Raw genomic sequence first — 23,249 nt, 5'->3', positions numbered from 1 at the left:
TGATATTGTAAGGAGAAATTCTGCCTTGGTCACTCATAGGAGTTAAAGGGTTAAAAGCAAAAATCTCGTGGTTCGTCATGTGACCCGGCCATCTCCTGTGCATGACAGCGTCAATCATCATCAAGATAACACACGTGATCAGCATAGGAACACTTTCACCCTCATTGGATCACAGTTAGTTGTCTTGGTGTTGAGGGCCCTATGACCACTGGGTACGATTGCGCAATTTTTCCATTTTGTGGCGGAGGAAAAAAAGACGACAAAAAAACAAAGGCGTTTTATGACTGGGCTACCACAGGTATCCCAGTAAAGAATAAAATACAGATTTGTTATGAAGAACTTCTTTATTCTCACCAGGTGATATGTGTCATCACACATAACGTCGCTATCGATGAGCTGGCCAGTAATTGGTCAATTCTCTAGTCACCGTGAGTGTTCCTTGAAGTCCTGTCTAACAAAACACTCCAGAGAAAGTCCCCGCAAATCAAGGGCACAACTCCAAATCTCCGAAATCTTGAACCATGAAGAGAATATCTTGCAGTGTATTAATAATTCTTCTAATTCAGCAAATTTGTGCAGCGACACACAAGAAATATGCAAAAGGTGAGTGGAAATTGTTACGTTTTAACGCTGCTAAGCGTAAGTCGAAACTCTCAGTTCTTAGTGTGTTTATAACAATTACCTTGGATTTTTCTCCGATACAGGTCGCACGCCGTTACCTAGAGGTATCTCCAACAACAATGGTCGTATTGAGTATGAGATGACAATCGTAGAGCGAGTGAATCGCCTCGGAAAACGCCATCCGCTTAACAAACATTTTGTTAGATACGAACACAACGGATGGGGGATGGCCACAGTTTATTATAGACTTGCTGCGTTTGGTCAAACTTTTCGATTCCGATTGGAGCGCGATGCGAGCTTTATATCGCCTGCACTTAATGTAGAGCATATTTACAGTGATCTTAGGAGACTTCCATTCTCTGGGAATTTGCAGCACTGTTTTTATCGTGGGGAAATCCAGGGAGAGCCAAATTCTACTGCCGTGTTTAATTTGTGCAACGGACTTGTAAGTATCTTTGTCCTGTTTACATATGTTGTTATAATTGATGTTTTAATTCGCGCTTTGATTTCCATAGATTTGTTTTATACAACCGCGCAGCGCTGTGAATGTACTGTAACACTCAGGCAGTGTTCCTGTTCCTTACCGCTCACCGTTCCGTAATTTTAATTCGATTTAGAACAGTTCCATGTGATTCTCATCCATGTGATGAAAACGTCTTTTATTTATGTACTTAATTAACGGGGCCTGTCCGACCGACTTTCAGCCAGGGACATGTAAATTGACAAGCTTATAAACACTGAGTTGAAAACTCTTTACACTGGTTAGTCCTGTGAAGAGGGCTTTGTGATAATGAACGGAATCTAATCCAGAGTTATTTCACACGGGATAATTTTGAAAACATTTTTTTCAAGGGATCGGGTTAGTTGAGGTTGCCATTTCAGATTTTTGGGTTTACAATTCTACCGGAAGTGGTTTCATGCGGTAATGACCCCATGGAAATCAATACTAGCAATTTTTCGCAACTCACGCGTTCCCGTCTTAGTGGCGACACCTTGTGCAACTTCAAATATACATATGAAAAAAATAATTACATTGTTCTTATTATACTAAAACCGCTGGTACATGGGTATTTAATTAGTCAAAAGAATGTCGAGTAACCACTTCCTCCGTTAAGCACATTAATCATGAAAAACAAACAAGTTTGGGTTCATTAGAATTGCATATGTAAAATCCCCCTGAAACGCGCGTAGATTTTATTTTCTTTTTCATTTTTGTTTTGAAGAGTGATAGTTTTAAGTTAAATTCTGATCATAAGGTGTCCACTTTCTCTCCTTCTACAGCATGGTTCGTTCGTCTCGAGTGGCCAACGCTATTTAGTCGAACCTGCTGAAGAACGGAACTCAAAAATACACGCGCATCTCAGGAAATTCCATATCGTATTTCGTCATTCTGCTCTTGGAGACGATGTTAGCAATGCTCCGTCGACGTGTGGACTTGTGGGTAAGTTTCATTTACATTACACACGATCCGTCTGTGCGTACAATACGGTTAAAAAGAAGTAAAATCAACCCGCAATTATGCACGTTTTCCGCAATACAGGAAATTTATCTTGCTTCAAAGTACCACTATTCTATATCTACCTTGACATGAGTTATGACAAAAAGTGCATTTTACGTCACATCATGTCGTATGCCAAATCAGATAGGACACTGTGAGATCGACTTCAGTTAATACAAATAAATACGCCTTTCAACCTTGCTGGATTGCTAGCGAATCGGACGTTTCCGATTTGTTTGTTTTACGCGCGAAGAGTGTATGTATACAGTAACTCTTGCCTTGCATCTGCTTTACTATAAGTGCACAAATCTGCAAAAGAGGAAAATTAAGCTCTAATTTTGGTGAGTTTCTTTGCGCAGCTAACTGTACCTTAATACGAGTCGACTTAATGCCTCTTTCTGCCGTGTGCGTGATAGCGCGGGAACGCTGCAGAGGTTGAGGCACACTTGACATGGATAGGTTGTCGCGGTCGACACTGAAACAAGGTTGTCTTAGAAATCTCTGACGTAAAACTTGACAGTGTTCCCGTAAGTCAACCCGCAACGACACGATACGATCAACAAACTAACCCATTAAAGTTTACTTTTCGTTTTGGCTGTCTGAAAACCATATCTTTTGGATTTCATTTGTCAGTGCCTTTTTTTTCTTAAAGAGGGCGTTTTATTGCTTCAATATAGCAAAAATACAGTTGTGTTACGTCAGAAACAGCCTGCAAATTGGATCAAGAAATTCCTCTCAATTCTTTTCAGCAAGTGGTTAATTGCCATCTGTTATAGAACGCAGAGACGTATTTAAGCTCTGTGCGATGGCGAAATGTCACTTCTGTTTGGTCATTCCTTAACGACAGAAGGTTACGAATTTTTCAGATTTTCCGAATACTATCTTGTTCCATAAACACATTTTTCGGTGTTCCTGCTCAACCGGTGACTCCTGCTATTAGTGAACTCTTTAAAAGCCTCACGGTCTGCTTCTTGAACGCGGTTGATAAACGTAAAATAACCTCATAACCTGATGTAATTGAATTAATATTTCACTTTGAAAACCAAAGAATTTTGCGAATTTGCAAATTGTTTTACAATTTTCTTTTTGTCATAAACACAGCATGAAGAATAAAGAAATTGACGTATCACTCCAATGCTCAATCAGACTCGCCTAAAAAATGAGGTCACGTCAAATTTAAAGATATTAACAATAATTATTTGTGGCCACATTTATTCTGTTGAATAGTGTTACGATCTTCGTGTTCACGGTGGGCATTCCATGTTACGTTTAAACAGGATTAACCTGCAATAACGAACGGTCGAAACGTAACTCCTTGTTATTAATGCTTTCGTGATCGATTTTAAATGACGTTGGTCAGATGCTTAATTGCAAATCATATCCTCTTGTCACTCATTGCCCTTTGCTTGTCATGCAACGCTTTGATCACTTTGGCAAACAGCTGAGGAATGCCTTTTCAATCAATTCTTTTAGCAGTGCGGCCAGCCTTTGGTTTCTTGAGTGAATTTTAGGACATTTTCACTCAGGTGTAAGTCTTCTGATGAAATTTTCTGTCGCAGTTCTTCAAAGTTTTGCACTCAGTTGGCTTCTTACAAATTGTTATGTACACTCTTACGCCCTTATAGTTATGTGCCTCTTTTGCGCACTGCGCACGTTTTTATTGCACTTCTTTGCGCACTTTGTAATGTATTGCCCCTAGATGAGCGCTGTTTTGTTGACTTCTGTGCGCACGATGTTATGTGCGCTCGCTGTCATTTTATGTACTCTCTTAGGCGCGCGCTGTTATGTACGCTCTTAAGTGCGCGCTGTTACTTTCACTTCTGCGAAGTGCTATTCTTTACAGTTATGAAATAATTTAAATGATGTTTATTTGTTTCTTAAGGTTCGCCATAATTTCTTAGCTCGTAAACAAACTGTATATCTGTAATCATATGATATGCAGACAAAATTGCTCTCCACTTGGTCTCAGAACCATTATTGATTGTTGATATGCATGATATGCATGAGGATCTCAGATTCTTCACAAGATCACAATGGTGATCTCGTTAGATTCATGAGGATGTTAAAAGCGACTCTGTAAATAGCGGTGGTGAACTCATGCTATTCCTAATTGTGAATCAGTTAACCTTCTTGCTCTCGTGTATAATGCACCAAAGCATTTTAAGGTAAACTGTCTTTCCTACCCATAAATGGTGGTGTAAATCAGGTAAAGTTGTGGAAAAGGAGATGCGTTTTTTTTTTTTTTTTAATCTTCGGCCTCACTTGAATTTTCCTACGAAGGCTTCAGCTTCGAGCCTTTTCACAACTCTCAGCATTTGGAGTAATTACACCCAACAAGATTACTTTATATACTTAAGGCAAAATGATTGAACTAAATTTTCCATAACACGACACTGCTTGGACTCTGATTTTAGACACCAACAAACCTCTCCCGCATTTACGTGGGCAGCCACAACGCCCCATCAATGAAAGCTATACGAGGAAAAGACATAAAAGAAGCCTCGGTGAGAGCTTCGTCGAAACATTAGTGGTTGCTGATAAAACTATGGTTGACGCTTTTGATAGCAAAGCCGATTTGGAAAGCTACATTATTACTCTGATGGGTGTGGTAAGTGACATATTATCGGAATCAGTTATCAATTATTTCTCTTCTTTTAACCTTCTTTAAGTACGTCCAAACTTATATTAAGCAATGACACACCTACCCTCCCCCCCTTACCCAATAACAGTCAAATGGTGACAAAGTTTGGTTAAAGTTGGATTAGGGGAGGGATAGGTGCGCAGTTGCTAGGATACTGAAATTGATCCGTTTTTTCTTTTAATTGTGAATAGCTACTTTCTAGGGCGTTAACGACTTTTGTTTTAAATATTTTTTCATAGTGAGGGATATTTCGGTTTATATCCTTCTGTGGAAAGCGCAAAATTACACGTTTATTACGGAATTATCCGTCACAAGTATTTTTTTTTTCAATGATCAATTGGTGCAAAAAAAATATTTTGTATTAATCGTTACAGAAAGGAAGTAAAACGAAGAGATAAGCGAAGATAGAGGCATCACGCGAAATCTTCGCGTTTTATATACAACTGTAAGCTAGATTTGAAATTCCTCGTTTGGCAGGCGTCTGTGTGCAAGATTTCGTATGAATTCTCGTCTCCAAATAAGCTAAGTCCACGGCGCACTGAACATAAAAGTAGTTCCTTTACAAGTCGCTTTGTGCATCATGCTCTGAGGAAAACACTTTGTAACTGTTAAAATCTCTCTGCGATTTGTCACACACACAAGGTGTAAAAAGCAGAGGTGCACAATTGTTAAGAACAAGTGTATCGTTGAATTGCGCAGACTTCTTGAGGATGATTCAAAGTTTATCGCTCACTCGTGATTTGCCAATTTGCCTGCGTATTAGTAATATCGCATGACCTCATATTCTCATGTTTGAAGTTAGCAGATAAGAACTGCTTTGTTGATCTTGTTCGCGCCACTATACCCGGTCTTTTCCACGATAGCCTCCTATCAGCCCTGACGCAGAACGTGTCATGTGTTTTACTTGTATAATTCCTGGTGAGACTTGTGGTATTCTTAAAACCAACGGCAGGTAGTCTCCTCCTTTCCTGTACAACGCGAAAGAGATAGAGCGTATTGCGTGAAATATGGGATAAAACGATTGCTAAGGGGGCTTGAGGCTCGGCAAGTGACTGCGAAATATGATTGAGTACAGAAGAATACGGGCTCGTTATGGAGGTCTGATCGATTTTCTTACGTTTATTCGCAATTTATAATGGAAACAAACCATGCGTTTCACCATTCCAACAGTAGCTTCTTCGTTACTAGAGACTGAGAGTTTTTGTTGCACGGTAGAGTGCGAGCAGACCCTCTTTTACAGCGAAGTCCGTCGCGTGAGTCAAAGAAAAAAAAAATGATGCTAGGACCTCAGAATTCCGCGCTGCGCGCTGACATCATTGATTTTTATTTTGACAAGTGCGACGGACTTCGCCAAAAAGCAGGGAATGCTCGTAAAAAATTTAAAAAAATTGATGCCAGGGCCTCAGAGTTCCGAGCTGGGCGCTGACATCGCTGATTTGTTTTTGACCAGCGCGACGAAATTCGCAAAAATGAGGGAACTGCTCGTAATTTATGTTGTGTTGGCTTCGTTGTTATTCTTAATACATTTTTTTTAGATTCTTGACGATTTTTTTTCTCTTTTCTTGAACAGGTTGCTCAAATTTATCGCGACAGAAGTATTGGCTGCGCTATAAACATTGTTGTAGTGAAAATAGCTTACCTGGACACCAAGAACGTATGGATCTTAAATTAAACCAAACTTTTAACCCTTTACCCTGTAACATCAGTATGCATATTCTCCGCATTGTTTTCTATACATTTCCTAAGGTGCTGACAAGGAGAATTTGTTAGATAATCAAGAACTTCTTCAGTTAGTGATCTTTCCTTCATTCTCGTGATTTGATGCTTGATTTAGAAGTGAAATTTAAAAGATAAATTAGATGCTAATAGCGGAGCTCGCAGAGCGCAGCCCCATAATTATACAAAATAGTAGTAATCCATCAAGCCGAAAAAAATTGGATGTACGACAGTACAAGGTGTTACTTTTAACATGCGTGGTCAACTGTATCGCGGGCACAGCGGTCAGTGCACAGGGCTCCGAGTCGGACGACCCGGGTTCTAGTCCTGGCCGGGGCAAGGCGTTGTGCCCTTGAGACGTGCGGGAAAAAAAATGCGAGCTCCGCTTTTAGGCTTGGTTAAATCTATATATTAACTCTTACGGGTTTAAGGGTTAAAGACGTCCAGTTGTAATGTCCCGCGGTTTGCATTTTGACCATGTAAAACTATCACCAGTTGAGGGAAATCACAAAATATAAACATAGGAAGATTAAAGATATTTTATCAAGAGGAAAGAAAAAGCAATGCGGGAGCAAGGATTAAAATCTATTATGAGAAGAAAAATTTTGAATTATTTTAATTTTAAAAATCAGAGCCTTTACAGTCATTTCATCGCTGTCACGAACCACTGAAAATTCATAATTGCACCTAAGTGGCGGGCAAAATGGAAACTCCCTTTAGAAGTGTCCTCACTCCTAAGAGTGACCAAGATGGAATTTCTTCTCCCGTTATCCATATCTTTTCGAGCAAGTTTGAGAAGAAAGAACAACATTAACCAGGAAATATTGCTCGAATTAACATCGAACCGCCAGAGTTAAAACTAGAAAAATTGTATAATTGATTGAGTGGAAAATTGATATTTAGTTTCTGGGATTGAAAAATATTGAAATGGCGACTGTGCCGTGGCGCTGAGGGCTGCTGAAAAAAATTCGTGAGAGATCTTCCCAATGCACAGAAAACGAAGGAAGTGGTATAAACAGCAGGAAAACTCCGTAGAGCGATTTCCTGTTTTGTTTAATCAGACCACAAATGTAGTGAAGAATCCCGGAAGTTGATCTTCTGCAAAGACGTCTGCACTGGAAGTGAATCGCATGTTTCATCTTGTTTGAATTTTATCAAATCACATCACAAAATCACATCTTAAAAATTTAGCCAAGCAACGAGAGCAGATAAACTAGGGTTTCCAACGTTCTTAGAGGAAAAAAATAATTAAAAGAAAGACACTCCTATTCAACTGGTTGGCCTGGGGAAATTTGCCAAAGTGGTGGGGTCTTTACTACGAATAAGTATTATTTCATCTGTAACAAGCGCATATGCTTCTAGTCACTACTTTCAACAAAAAACGGGAGAAACTCCTGTAGTAAATGACCAAAAGGTTTGATAGGCTACTTACAATGGCCAAACGTGTTTGCAGTGTTCGTAAATAAATGATTGTCTGTTTTATTGATTTCAGCCTGGTTTCCATATTTCGTTAGACGCAATGCGAACTCTGAAAAGTTTCTGCCGCTGGCAGAAGAAACATATGATGTCAGAAGAGAGTCAGTCTGACCGCCACGATACCGCCATCTTGTTAACGAGGTAAAATTTTTTGTCAATATCGGGAATGTATTTTGGTCATTTGTATTTGGAAACGTGAATTTAAAATGTGCAAGAGCATGTACAGACTTGGAGAAGGACAGGGAAATTTTGCATGCAAAGAAAAAAAAAAGTCGCGAGCAGTTCTTTCACTCGGAGCAGCCGCGTTGGTAACATGAAAAAACACAAACATTCCTTGCTCTTCCGGAGTAAAACATTTGGCTGGCACTAAACGGAGTGAATGATGTACTGGTTGAAAACACACCCGTCGCCCTCCCAAAGCACCTGAAACATGAAAAAAAAAGGTTTAAAAGAGAAAGAAAAAGAGGGAAAGAAAAGGTTATGTTGGTACCAAGCGCCGAAGAACACTAAAGAGACGCGATGGAAAGCGTTGTTAAACGCAAGCAGTAGGCTCAAAACTTCCGAAAACAAGTGTAACATACCAGAAACGTGAGAAGTGTTCGGAAAGTGAAGTGTAAAGAAAAAGCTGAATAAGAAAAAGAGAAGCTCGATTTACGAGATTTTACATGTCCTGGAGTTTAGAAGAGCTTACGAGACACGAAGCTAAAACTGTCTTAATTAGCTTTAACATTATGTTTGTATGAACTAGCTGTAATAACTTTTCCTCAGCAGCTGATCAACTCATTGTTTTACTTTGGTTTTTTTAAGGAGAGATATCTGCAGATCGCCCGGAAAGTGTGACACATTAGGTAATCTGAACTTACAACATTTAAGAAATCTCGCCAGTGACAAATGAGCTCGTTTTCCTTTTAAGAAGGAGTATTAAACATTGGTGGTACACAGCGATATTGGTCGAAGTTGTCAGATCACGGGAGCCAAACACCCTTTTGCGCAGCTTGCGAGCAAGCCCTAATTATTATTATTATTATTATTATTATTATTATTATATTTTTATCGCTTTAATCATCTGGGCCTAGTCGCAGGCTTCTTTTTCCGCAGTCGACCCAATTGTCGATCAATGATAAAGTTGTGCTTACCACAAAGTATCTGTGGAGACAATACCCCCTTAATTTGTTGTTCTCTGTGTTATCATTCCTGTCAAGGTTTACTGATGTCTTTGTTATTCCAGGTTTATCAGAGCTTGGAACCATATGCCAAGCACCAAGGAGTTGCTCCTTGGCAGAGGACAATGGACTAAGCACAGCTTATACAATAGCACACGAACTGGGTCACCTGTAAGTTCACAAATTTTTAAAGAGAATTTGAATCTAAGAGAGAACGTTCAGTCAGGAGGCTGAAACAACTCACAGCTTATGTTATAACATACTTCTCACACCTCTTGAGGGAAGATGAGGTCAACACAGTAAATGGTAAAGATCTATGCTTCCTTAAATTCAAGTACATTCGACACAGTTGATGCATTTTCCAATCATGGAAAGCACCCTCCATGCTGGCGAGACGGTGTTGTCCTTCTCTAGCTCCCCCCCTCTTCCATTTCCTCCTTTGTTCCTTCTCCTTTTTCTCCTTCTCCTTCTCCACCTCCCTTAGAACCCTTTCTTTTTTTCCTTATCTCCCCTTCAACTCTCCGCCACCATTTCTTCTGTCTCTATCTGCGTTTCATTATTTCCTCCCCCTATCTCTTTACTTTAAGTTCCCATTCATCTCAACCTATCCACTTCCTCCTTTAAAGGTTCGTTGTATTAACTGAGTTGACCTCTGTTACCTTTACCTATTTCTTTCAATACATTAGATTCAGTCTTCCTCATGATGGAGATAACAACCTATGCACACGGAGCAGTGGAGATCAACGTCTGATGGCCCAGCCATTAAGCTTTGACACCAAACCGTGGTCTTGGTCAAGCTGCAGCCGAGAAAAGATCACAAGGTTCTTAGAGTAAGTAACAAAACTAGTTTCAGTTTAATGCTTTAACATGTCGGTTGCGACAATAAATGACTGTGAATATATGAGAATCATATATGTGTACTGCGGATTAGGAAATAAATGTAAAAGTGATCTTCGCCGTAATGAACACTTCTTAAGCAGTCCTGAAAGTAAGGCCTGAAAAAACTTCAAGCCTGTACGGGATTTGAACCCATGACCTTTGCGATTTACTAGAGTAGTGCTCTACCAACTGAGCTAACTAACCAACTAGGAGCTGGTCATTATGTTGGTTCGTAGTAAACCCGTGCCGGACCCGTAAATTCGTGAGGTGTCTCCTGAATAGAGAAGCTTCGTTGATCTGTTTGTAGCTGTAACTTACTTACCTTGCAATCGCCTTTGTTTCAGATTAGGGTATGGATCTTGCCTAGAAAATAAGCCTAATGAAAAAAATCAGTCGAAGTATCATGGCACTCTGCCGGGAGAAATGTACAGCGTGGATAAACAATGCCAATTGATATTTGGAGAGGAATCCAGGGTTTGTCCATATATGGTACGTAATGTTGACAAAAAATTTTAGCCTTTTGTAGGAAGTTTTCTCAATATTTTCTTGTGAAAAGTATACGCAAGGCAAGGATTTGCAAAGAATATTTAAGATTTTGTTTGCGAGGCACTGTGCCTTAGCTTCTGTTCCTCTCTATTTTCTATAAGGAACCTTGCAGACGCCTGTGGTGCGTCAAGATGATTGGGAAAAGAAAAGGCTGCTCCACCCATCACATGCCATGGGCAGATGGAACGCCGTGCGCAAAAAGGAAGGTAAATTCTCCAAACTTACCGTCATAGATCTCTGTCTGTGCTAGTATTGAGAGTTTGATATTCCATCATTACAATATCACTTCTTTGATAATGATCTTAATTCTAACCAGCTGTCTGCCTTACAAAGTTTTGTTAGTAACTGAAAGAAGACTCTACATACAGACTCTATATGCTTATCTATTTTGGTATCTTCCCAAGCCTCAGAAACAAATTTTGTCTTTTGTGGTCAACCCAACATTTTAAGTTCGCAAATCTCGACGTAGATGACTTGTGACAACGAATTCGTCTACGAAATAGATTAAAAACAGATTAGAAAACAGAAATAGATTAAAAACAGTTTATAATATATTGGCTTACGAGTTCACAGAAACTTAATCCACTGAAATGGAACACTTCCAGTTTCCCTCGTTTGTTAGTCTGTTCCACGTGTCTTCTTTCCAATTGAAACTTACGCGCACCTTTGGTACTCTAACAATTAACACGTACCTTAAGCGACGTTTGCCAAATCGAATCTGTTGAAACATGCTGTCATAAACTAAGCCTAATCATGAGAAGGCTGTAATTGAGGATCATCGCTTACTTAACGCAATCTGTGAACTTCCAGTAAACTTTGTACATACCAACCAATTTTTCGCTTGCGTTGGTTGTCTGATGTTCCCGGTCGTATACGAAATGTCCTGATGATTTTTTTCTTGTAAAAAAAATATTTCAAAAATACTTCGATTTGACTTTCCTTAAATTATTTTGACCGTGTCGAGATAACTGCCGTTTTTGTGTGTGTTGTGCTATCTAACCTTAGAGGGGAAAAAAGTGATATATGAGTTCGGAGGAATAAGCAACTGCAAAAATATTAATTTCATCAAGACAGATGAAGAATAGCGTGGGATGGTGAAGATAGCGACAGACCGCGCACGACCTTCTCAAGAATCGCAACTAGGGATCGCTTATTTACTGAACATGTTAAGTTTGTGATAGACGAAGGTACTGACAAAACAGCTCTCTGTTATCAAATAACAATTTTAGACATTTTCTCAAATTACTAGAACTCATTTCTACAGATCTTACTAGATCTTTGTAAATGATATGTTCCTTTGCTATGTTATCATTTTATCATCAGATACCCGTGTTTGAGTTATTTTCTCTTCTACGTTTTGATTTTCACTGGTTACCAACTTGATTTCTTCAACTTAATTTGCCTGTTAATATTTAAATACTGTTGTTTGTTTGTCATCGCTTTCTACAAATGAAATGTTCGCATTTCGTTCTTCCCTCAGAATATTTCCGATTTTATTTTAGAGTAAAAAACCACAAGGGTGTTGACTGTATTGAATACACCAATTCTCTCAGAAAGCATATCAGTTGTTCGGACATTTTTCCTATGCTCTCAAGATCTGAGCATATCCTCTTGTTTGAAGATGATTTTTCAGTTCTATTAAAGATAATCCTATTAAATTAAACGAAGACCTTTCAAAATAAATCTCTTTATTAGTGACAAATTGATACCTCTTCAATCTTTCAAAAACACGATATTTTAAACTTGTATCTACATTGTGAAAACTTTGGGACAACTACTGTTACTCGAACCAAAAGCTGTTTTCGTTGGCTACAAGTAGTTTACATACATTTCATGTCCTTTTAAAACTGTGCGCTCTCAATGTTGCCCACATAACAGGGTCGTAGGTCAAAATCATAAACCAATTAAGTTTAATATTCGTCTTCCTAAATTTCAGCGGATACAAATTCTTCCATGTCAAACAAGTTCATATTTAACCAGGAGAAAATAATAAACCCATTATTTTCTTTTGGTGTAACATAATATACAACGGGACGGATGTTTCGCAGGGAAATTTGTCTTCTAATTAGGCCAATTAGATGGCGGCAGATTGTTCCTTACTTGGAAGTACTGCGCAAAAACTTCTCGTTCCTTATAAGGACTTACAGGAAGTTCCTACCATACCCTTCGTTAGGACATCTAACCCCCTGTTATGTAATCAGAATTATGGCAATAAAAAATATTTATTCATTTTTAGTACACCAGATTTCTTAGTCTAGAAAGTTCTAACGTAGTTACCCAGGCAACGTGTAATACTAGTCTATGTACATTGAAAGGACACCAGAATTTTGCACAAAGATTAATACTGCGTCGCTCCTTCCCTCTCTCATAAAATTTGTGATTTTGCAACAAGTCAACTTCTTTTTCAGATCTCTTTTGTTATTTTATAATCTTTAGATTGCTTCTATCACAAGCGATTTTCACGGTGATATTCTCGTTAACAACCACCACACAAAATGTTGACTCGCTTCACGCTTTAAGAATCACTGAACTTTCTTCAATCCACACTCATCACGGGATTACACCTTATACCTTTTAAAAGTTCACAACCTTTTCCAACAAAAATAATTACTTGTATCATAAAGTCGTTAACAAATAAGTACTAGGTTCATTGCAAACGAAACCGTCTTCCTTTAAATTTTTCCATAACAAGGGTGTAGAATTAAGCGAGCTATCTTTAACTCTTCACTCGAGGTGGACCAAGGAAGAAGCTCGACTACTTAAATGGAATTTATCAAAAATAATTGTTAACTAAAATTTCTTAGTTTACTGACCAGTATGAACATTACAATATTGCAAAGAGTGTCACGGAGAAGCGTTACTCCGCGAGATTTAAGTAACACGGGATCCCCCGCGGGATTCCCGAAAACACGTGCAAAGAAACGGAGAGGCATGTTGAGAATAAAATCCGCCATGTTGAGTTTATGTTTGTGTGAATGTGGTCCTCACTCGCCCATCGCGACAAAGAGAAAATAACAGAGTCGCACGGGGCTATGTAAATTCATTTATGACCATGCCCGCATTAACGCTGCTATCAGTGGGATGTTTTAGTTGTGTCACCTTTGCTGGAAAATAGTTTGTAATGTATGTTGGACATGAGTGACGGAAGGTGTTGTTATTCTCCTTCTCTAGCCGTCAGTCTGTGACGTCTCAAAGATCAGCTACATAGGACACTTCAATTGCTGATGTGAAGTTTTTTTTTTTACCTGTCTCAGTGGTGCATCAAAGGTCAGTGTGTGATGAAACGAAAATTGAAACCAGTAGACGGTGGCTGGGGACCATGGGGTTCCTTCAATGAATGCACAAGAAAATGTGGAGGAGGGGTTTCCTTCGCATACAGAAAGTGTAACAAACCAATGTAAGTACCCAACTAATTACCCGCTCATCTAATCACGAAACTCTTATCATGCCATTTAGCTTAGTTACTTATGTCACACAAAATTTCCGTTAGCGATAAGCGGACGCCGATGTTCACTTTGCTCGTAATAGAAAGAGAAATAGGACTTTGGCTTGGAACATAATTCTTGCCATGTTATGCAGTTTTAGAATGTTTTGATATTTCAAAACTACTTGTTATCAAAGGACAATGGACCTTTATCTTATTTTTCAGCCCAGAAAATGGAGGTAAATACTGCGTTGGAAAACGAAAACGTTTTGTGTCATGCAATACTCAGGTAAGAATGTTGTAATGTGATTTATTTCATCGAGTGTTTCCACTTATTGATAGGCAGTCGTTCTTGCCTTGTGCCCTTCAGCTTAACGCAAGTGTTGTTGGTTTGTTATATTGGTAGGAATGTCCACCAGGGTCACCGGATTTCCGAGCCTTGCAATGTGCGAATACGCTTGGGCGACGTCTGAGTATTGGGTCAAGGAGTTTCAGACCGACTCAGTGGCTGCCAAAATATGCTGGAAGTAAGTGAGAACTTCACGTTACGTCTATGAAGTTTCTAATTGTACCAGTTCTTTTCTAACTGGCTGTATGTATTGTCCTGATACAGTTCGCAAAGAAAATCAATGCAAGCTGTACTGCCGCATGGCTGGCACTGCAATTTATTTCAAACTGAAGGACAAAGTTATTGATGGGACCCCTTGTAATCAAGAGACCACAGACATCTGCGTGGATGGAAAATGTTTGGTAAGCTACACATTTTACAAAAATGTGATATACGAGTTAACGACGACTTCACAACGACGAAATAAACGATTTCATTGTGACGAAGACGACGAGAGCGTATCGACGACGAGGACGAGACCATACCGACGAAAAACGAACGATCTTCACGAAGATGCCACGACGTGACAAAGTCGGGAACATGAAGATGACAAATAAATACTGAAAAGACGATGCCACGAAGATGAAAACGAAGGGAGCATAACGACAAACGATGATCAATACGAAAGTGCCTCGGTAACGACGACAACGACGGCATGATAACGAAACGATAAGACTACAATTTTTGATATTATTTGATGGTGGAAAGCGCTCGTAGATTGGGTTTAAGAGTACAATATGCTGATTGACTCAACTAAGAGTATGTCAGGGATAAAATAAGGATTCTGTTGAGTTGAGTGTTTTCAAGCATACTGTATCTTTTTTTGTTTTTGATCAGACTAGAGATGCTTTTGATTAAAACGTGTTAAAAGGCTAAATCTAAAGTAGGTTTATCAGTAAGTTTTAATCGAGTAAGGAAAGTTTTGTATTTCTCATAAATCACTGTTGTAAGAAATATTAATTAAGTGTAACTTACGATATTTATTTTGTTGGCTTTAAACAATGTAGATAAACTTCCCAAAAGGCAGCAGAACACAAGGAGGAACAAGCCATTTGAAATGATACGCAGCCTGCTAATGGAGGAAGCTGCATTGAAAGAAGCCATTGAACAGAATTTCGCCACCAGGCGATTAACTTGTAGTGCATGTTTTGGATGGTTTTTGTGTCAATCAGCCCCTTAACAAATGAAACGTCCGTAACATTTTCATTATACTCTTTTATACTCAGCTGGTGATCATTTAGAGGTAGGAATATCTTAGAGGAAAAAAAATGTATTTACTTTTTTGTATCTTAAATTTTTCTGGTGACCAAAATTTACCATATGACGATAAGAAAAAACATTTTTTAAAGCAGCCATGGTACTCGCGATTTCGGACCTTGTTTTACAGTACTAGAACAAAAAGTGCAAGGTAGAGTGAAACGTCTTTTTTGACAAATGTTATATATATATATCTGAAGCGACAACGTCTTTCATTCAAAGCTAGTGATGTATATACCTGTAGTGACGCAGATTTGTCCAAAACTCGATGAGCTTGATGTTTCCTTGACTATGTAGCCATTCGACGTCGCCTTATAATAACTGAAGATGGTCGAACATTCTGGTCTCGAACAAATAACAGCTATTCTTTTGATACTTAACAAAAATCCGCCTTTGAAAAGTTGTTTGTTTGTCGTACTCTCTACGAAGCGAAATGGAATGGAAACTCTCAAGATTCAAAAGTTCCAGTGTCGAATTGTAACCCTCCATGGTCTCATATGACATGTCCCCAGCGTTACACTTCCGTAAAACATTCTTCCGTATTCGATGGCACGATTAAGAAGCTTAGAAATCCTATAGGCAGTTTTTACTTTTCACTCTAACCGTCACAGACCTTTTCAGGACTACCGTCAGCCGGAAGATCACATTTACACGACTAAGGATAGAAATTGAAAATAAAAGCGATTGACTGCATAAAGTTATAAAACTTAGAGATTCAGTTCACTCAAAAACGTATAAGCATGCCTGTACTTTATGATACAGACGTTTATTAATAGTCTTACTTATCGATACTCTGTGAAGAAAACTTATATTTTCCCCTCCAACTTGTCTATATCACATTACAGCAGAATTATTTGGTTGACTTATTTTAAATGCCTCTCAAGCTAGAGGAAGGCTATTCAAATGCTTTCAAACCCATTTAGTAAAAGTTCGTGTGCATCCATATCTCTTACAAGGTCCCGTTTTACTCTTTTCAAAATCTTTCTACGCTCGTCGCTCAGTGGTTTGTCAAGAATTGAATCACTTGCCCTACCAGTTGCCATGGTTCCCGTTTCCGTCTCAACTAAACAATTCAATGAGAAATAATCATGAAATGTGGGATCAGAAATATACAATAAATAGTAGTTCGTATTTTTATAGAATTTGGTTTTCATTATGATTAAACAACTGTTTGAAAAGAAGGATGATCACATGAAAACAAGTAACATTTGTGTTACGCTGGAAAGCAGTCGTTGTCCATGAAATGAGGGAGGTTGCCGAGCATTATATATTTAACAGATCACCAGAAAATATCTTCACATTGCGTTTTGGTTCATCGGGGACTGAGTGAAATAACGGCAAGGAAAAGGAGAGCCAAGAAAACAAAAACATGCAATTGCAAAGGAACAATAAAGAGCTTAGGGCTTGCCATGAAATACATACTATTTAACCTTTACCAATTAGAAACAGCCTTTTATTTGTAAATAAAAAAATTAAGTTCGGCAAAGAAACGGATTATGGCCCAACTTCTTAAGGAAGGCGACACTTTCTTATCTAGAAATCATTTGATGGAAGAGGGATTTGAAGAATATTTTGGAAAAGACTTTCGATAAGGGTCCCAAATGTTCTCAAGGATCAAGAGAAGATAATCTCCTGCTAGATTTCATTTTACCATACCCCTTAAAGCTCGGTAGAAAATTAAAACCTTCATAAAATCAAAAAAATACAAGTTTACCTTTGTTTGCGTCGATGAGCTAAGGATTTGTATGAAATATATTAAAGTTCACAAGGCAACCAGGTGGACAATCAGACATAGTTTGATGCTACTCTGGTTTGCAGATTTAATGAATGTAACCGAAGAAGTTACAATTCATAGACCCAACGTTTCGACACTCCTGTCTAGTGCCTTCATCAGGGGTGATCTAAACGCTGCAACAAGAGGTCCTTTCATATGATCACTAATTAGCGTCCTTTTTTCTGACGAGGTGTAAATAGGCGTCAGGAAGCAAACCGCCATCGTCACGATTTAAAGGAGCGTGGGCGGAGTTAATATGCCAAGCCTCCAAACAAAGTCGCTGGTGGTAACGCCGATTAGTGGCGATAATTTTAGAATTATCCCACCCAATTGTATGGTTGGTTAGACATGTATGCTCCGATAAAGCTGAATTTTCCTTTTTGCAAAGAAAAACCGCTTTTTGGTGCACTTTTAACCGTGTACCAAACTGACGTTTGGTCTGTCCGATGTATTCGTTGTCACAGTCATTACAAGGAATAGAATAAATGGCGTCGGTTCGTTGTTCTTTCGTGACAGGATCCTTAGGTTTGGCGAAAGTATGCCCCAAAGTCTGAAAAGGTTTTTGAGCAACTTTAACGTTGTGGCTATTCAAAATTCTCTTGATGGGTTCAGTAACACCGTGTATGTAAGGAATAACAGCAAAAGCAGCCGCTGGTTCCCTTTCATCAAGAGCGTTATTATTTGTAACTGGTTTTTGGCAGTTACGGAGAAAAGTTTTTGTATAGCCATTTGCCTTTAGGACATTGGAAACATATTTTCTCTCCTCAGCCTTCGAATCGAGTGAAGATGGTAGACAGTCAGCCCTCCTAAGTAAAGTTTTGACTACAGACTTTTTATGGCAAATAGGGTGTTGAAAGCGAGGTATTTGTCGGTGTGGGTAGGTTTACGGTAGACACTTGTCTCTAAATTACCCTGAACCCCTCTGGGCCCATTTAAATCAAGAAAGGGCAAATGTCTATCCTTTTCACGCTCAAGGGTGAATTGGATCGACGGCTCTACTGAATTCAAATGCGACAAGAGGCGCTCCGCTTCATTTCCGGATACCGCAGAAGTAACATCATCGACATATCGTTTCCAGAAAAAGGGTTTAACCGGTGAAGTGGCTAAGGCCCTTTGTTCCACGTCTTCCATTACCATGTTAGCAATGACAGTAGAAACGGGCGAACCCATCGCGAAACAACGTCGAAAGATACTAATTCTTCACAAGCGTCAAGAGTTTTAGGTAAGCCATAAAAACGTGGACATAGGCCGTCACTACTGTATAACATTTTGTACGTAGAGTCACTAATTCTACCAGCATTTTTCAAATCGCTCTTCACCAAAATCCCAGTTGATCTTGCCGTTAAGGTTACGGAGGAAAGACTCAGAGAAGATGCTTCCCTAGGACAAAGAACTTCTTTGCCTGTGGAGGATATTATTCATCTGCTGTCTTTTTGCCTCAAAACCACGCAATTTACATATAACGGCACATACTATCAACAAGTTTTTGGTACAGCGATGGGTTCGCCCGTCTCAAAAACTTGGTGCAAAACTTGAAAAAGTAAACGAACGTGCACTGCGATTTTTTTAAATGAAAAACAAAGGCACCACCAGGAACTACTCAATAGGATAGGCTTACTGTCATTGACTAATCAAAGACTCGCAAAAATAGTTTGTACAATTTTTAAAGCTGTTAATTACGATCATGCCCCTAAAAGCACTGATTTTAGAAACACCAAATACGATCTGACCGACATTCAAAAACCGCCTAAGGCCAACACCACAACCTACGGACTGAAATCGTGGCGTTACCTAGCGCCATAGCTGTGGAATCTGCCACTAGAGTCATACAGAACTGTTAAAACTATTAAGACCTTCAAAAACAGTATAAAGAACATTGACCTTTTGGGCCTTTTGTCTACCATTTTAGTACATGCGATTATCGTTTTTACTTCTTAGAATAAATTGGAATTAATTTAGATTGTATTTTATTATCCTGACTCAAACCCTATGTTAAAATTTTTTATTAATTTGTTATATTATTTATTTTTTTAATTTAATTCCAATTTGAGTGGAACACCTGTCTCATTTCATCATGTCAGGTCACACCTGAATAATGACTCACTAAGCAGACGATATCATTAATCTACTTTCAGGATTCTGTTGTCAGAAGAGTTGTGAGTTCAAGATGGTTCCAAGATGCACAGCTCATCCAATTAAGATTTCACATCTTTTCAGGGGGAAAATAAACAAATACACAATGCAAGGATACCCTTACAGGGTACCTTTAGTAGCATTATTCTTGTCGTTATAGTGATTACTACTGCAGGGTTTCAATAAAAGTCAATTACAGGCGGTCTACCGCCACCTGTAGGACCTCTTACTGCCATTACTACCTGTTTCAACATTACTGCCGGATCTCTTTACATTCGACTGATCAGACATAACGCCAGCAATTACAGCTTTTAAAATCTTAGAAGCCATATCCTCTATGTCTCCCTTGTGACAAAGATTAAAAAACGAACATTGTTGCTTCAAAAACTTTGCCTCGTCGCTTCACCGGCTATTTCCCCTTTCACTTTTAGGTTTAGCTTTTTCGGAGTCATGTTTCCGAGTGGTTTTTCTTCTTCATGATAAAATTTAAGGATAACTATTCAGACTTGACTAAAACACATTTGGATGATTAGTGGATGTTTATGTTGATTATTCCTTTTGTATTTTTCTTCAATTCTTTTAATCATTTACCTTCCTTTTTTATGAGCAGTGTTGTAAGCATTTTGCTTGATGTATTATGCCAGCAGCGACCAGAGTCATAATCACGTCAGGATGATTAGTGTGTATTATACGAATACAGAAAAAGATGTCAAGAAGAGAGTGTTTCAGTTTCAGAAGTGCTTTTACCTAAATTACGAAGTCCATACCTGCGAGAAACGAGGTCCCTGGAATTGACAAACAAAAACCCGGGAAATCTGGTACGCTGATTATTAATTCTGGACGTTCCCCATATATCCTCGGGACATATCAAAACTTGAAAATAGTATTTACCATTCGTGAATAAGAGAGCTAACCTTGAAGAACTTTACTGTAAATTAGCCACAGTAAAGGGTAAAAAAGCTCACGTTTCGAGCGTTAGTCCTTCGTCCGAGCGATTGGAAGAAGAAGGTTGACGAGGAAGAAGATGACAAATCCTTTTTGTTTATAAGCTTTAAAGCGAAACATTAATACTTAAACCACCCACTATGGCAATTTTTCAATGATAAAACTGTCATGCCAGGGAAACCTCGTCATCGGAGAGACCACGGATGCTTTGTCTTCTAATGAGAGCAAACATTCCATTAGCTGACATCAACTTTATCGAAAGCAGCTACCATTTTCACGTGCGAATTGTCCAAATTAATAGAGCAAATTACCAAAAAAATATATTTATTACGCACGTATATTCATATTTAACATGACAAATAATAAATATTCTAAATAAACATAGAGCGCTTGAAAATCCCAACTTTTACCACCATCTTAAAATTGGATAAAGCGCAGCCGAAGAGTTGATCACGGGGCGACCGAGAACATAACCACTGAATGAGCGAGTTTCTTTTATGTTGAAGCATTAATAACAGACTCTGATCCCTAAGTATGGCACACACATGTATTTTTAATGTGGATACTTTTCCTGAACAGGTAATTTTGAGTTGACCCTATAAGTCTCAACGTTATTGGAAATCTATCTTGCTAATCTATCTATTTCAAGTTTTCTTTGACAGTTGATAGGGCTTTGTCAACTATACGCCGATAGAAATCTCAAGTTCTCATGTTTTAACACCTTTGCTTACGATTTGTCGGCATACCTACCCAATATCCTGTCCCCCATGACAGGCAAGTCAGACTACTAGTCTCAGTTATTAACTTTACGTACTTTGTGTCAACCATCAGTCTCGAGAAAGTAAATGATAACGAGGTCATGGTATATTTTGACGTAGAATCGTTGTTTATAAACGTACCGATCGAGGATGCAGTTCACGCCGCATTACGAAAACTAGGGAACGACAGCGATCTTGCTAACCACACAAACTTAACACCTACAAAAATTGCCGATCTCTTGAATTTCGTCCTAAGATTGACATATTTCCAATACAACGGGTAGATTTATGAACAGCAAGACGGAGCAGCTATGGGAAGCCCTGTTTCTGCGGTAATAGCTAACATCTACATGGAATGGGAGGAACAGGCGATAACAAACACGACTTGCAAAACGATATGTAGATGACACTTTCGCATTCTTAGACCGGGACCATGTCAACATCTGAACAGTCGGCAGCCTACTATTCGTTTTACCATGGAAATCGAGAAAGATAACACCATTCCTTTACTCGACACAACAGTTACAAGGGATTCAGACGGTCTTCTCACCACCACCGTCTACAGAAAGCCCACCTACACTGACCATTACCTAGCCTATGATTCACACCACCCTTAGTCAGTGAAGCGTGGTACTGTTAAGTGTCTATACGACCGACCCAAACACCTCACAACGAAACCGTCAGTTATCTCTGAGGAAAAGAAACACTTGCCATCAGTACTTGTTTATAATGGTTATCCTTCTTCATTTGTACAAAAACTCGCAAAGACAACAAGGGTAACAGCCAACAAAGAACCCGCGCAGGAATTTCAGTCTACTGCCGTTCTCCCTTACATTTAGGGTGTATCAGAGGTTCCTCGCCGCCGCCTACAACATCAAGGCATACGAACCGTTTTCAAGCCGGAAACAACACTAAGGTCTCACTTAGTACGACCTAAAGACGCCCTGAAACCATAAAAACAAGACGGTGTCGTTTACAAGATCCCATGTGAATGCGGCAAAGTTTACATCGGTGAAACTGGGAGATCAATGCGAGAAAGGATAAAAGAACATGACAGAGACATACGGTTTGCTCGTACTCAGACCTCTGCGGTTTCGGAGCACGCTAACGAAACGGGGCATATTCCTACTTGGAGCAAGGTGAAGTTTATTAATCGTGACCCCCACTGGTACACACGTGAGACAAACGAAAAACGTTTATCTCCTAAATGTGGTTATCTTTGTGCATCAATATGAAGGCGTCGACTTCGTTTATACGATATTCCAGTCGGAGTCACCTACGGTACTCAAAGAGCGCCACAGAACGGCGCATGATAATGCAGTATAAGTACTGACCTCCCTTAATTTCTTTTGTTGTCTCTCTGCGTTAAATCAACAATTACACTATTTAAGACGCTACAACAGTTGCCTAAGGAAAATGGGGCGGGGCGGTCCTTTTTGTCAGCAGGGAAATTATCAGGGGTGATATAGACTAAACCCACAAATCAAACAAGCCGAAATGTTATCCATATTGCAACCTACACACTACAATAGTCAAAATATTGCAGTTCTCCTGGTTTGGCAATTTACACGTGTGTACAGAGCACTATCCCTCTGTAATTTCGAACTTAATCAATAGCAGCGTTTCGGTCCAACTCTCGTTTATTGCAACTTGAATTTGTTTCGAAGTGCCACTTCAAATAAAACTTTCAAACGCTGAAAATAAGCGGAATTAAGTGGACGGATAGAATGGAGCGCAGTCTAATGTATTAACAGGTATTCTAGTCAGAAGTTCATTTATACCAAATAACAATTTTAATGCAAGCGTTTACATTCGATTTCTGCTGAAATATCAGTGTTCGTAAAAGCTCTGTATTATAGATATATGTTATTCACCAGACGGGAGGTCCGTTTTGGGGAAAAAAGTGCCCGAGGTCTTGGCCTTGCATTTTCATTTTATTCTGAAACCTAACAAATGGCTGCGAAAAGAACCTGAATGCTAAAGGGCTGTAATTACGGCAAGATTCTCCATAAACGGAACAATTTATGAGC

General features: G+C 39.0%; 1 protein-coding gene and 1 pseudogene across 1 annotated transcript; both read left to right on the top strand.

The window, feature by feature from the left end:
* The first annotated feature begins 171 nt into the window (after window positions 1-171).
* On the top strand, window positions 172-16,009 carry LOC149040475 (A disintegrin and metalloproteinase with thrombospondin motifs 20-like). The gene is made up of 16 exons (XM_089181427.1): window positions 172-603; window positions 705-1,066; window positions 1,903-2,062; window positions 4,534-4,727; window positions 6,331-6,414; window positions 7,969-8,093; window positions 8,760-8,800; window positions 9,181-9,286; window positions 9,802-9,945; window positions 10,339-10,483; window positions 10,642-10,746; window positions 13,795-13,937; window positions 14,190-14,253; window positions 14,371-14,491; window positions 14,578-14,714; window positions 15,360-16,009. The coding sequence occupies exons 1-16, from the start codon at window positions 522-524 to the stop codon at window positions 15,411-15,413; spliced, it is 2,067 nt and encodes a 688-aa protein (XP_089037553.1). The 5' UTR covers window positions 172-521; the 3' UTR covers window positions 15,414-16,009.
* Window positions 16,010-21,205: 5,196 nt separating this feature from the next.
* LOC149040474 (uncharacterized) lies at window positions 21,206-22,134 on the top strand (annotated as a pseudogene).
* The last annotated feature ends 1,115 nt before the right edge of the window (window positions 22,135-23,249 follow it).

This window comes from Pocillopora damicornis, chromosome 9 (genome assembly GCF_964200805.1).
Source record: "Pocillopora damicornis chromosome 9, jaPocDami1.2, whole genome shotgun sequence".
NCBI lineage: Eukaryota > Metazoa > Cnidaria > Anthozoa > Scleractinia > Pocilloporidae > Pocillopora > Pocillopora damicornis.
This window is presented reverse-complemented; position numbering and strand designations above follow the sequence as displayed.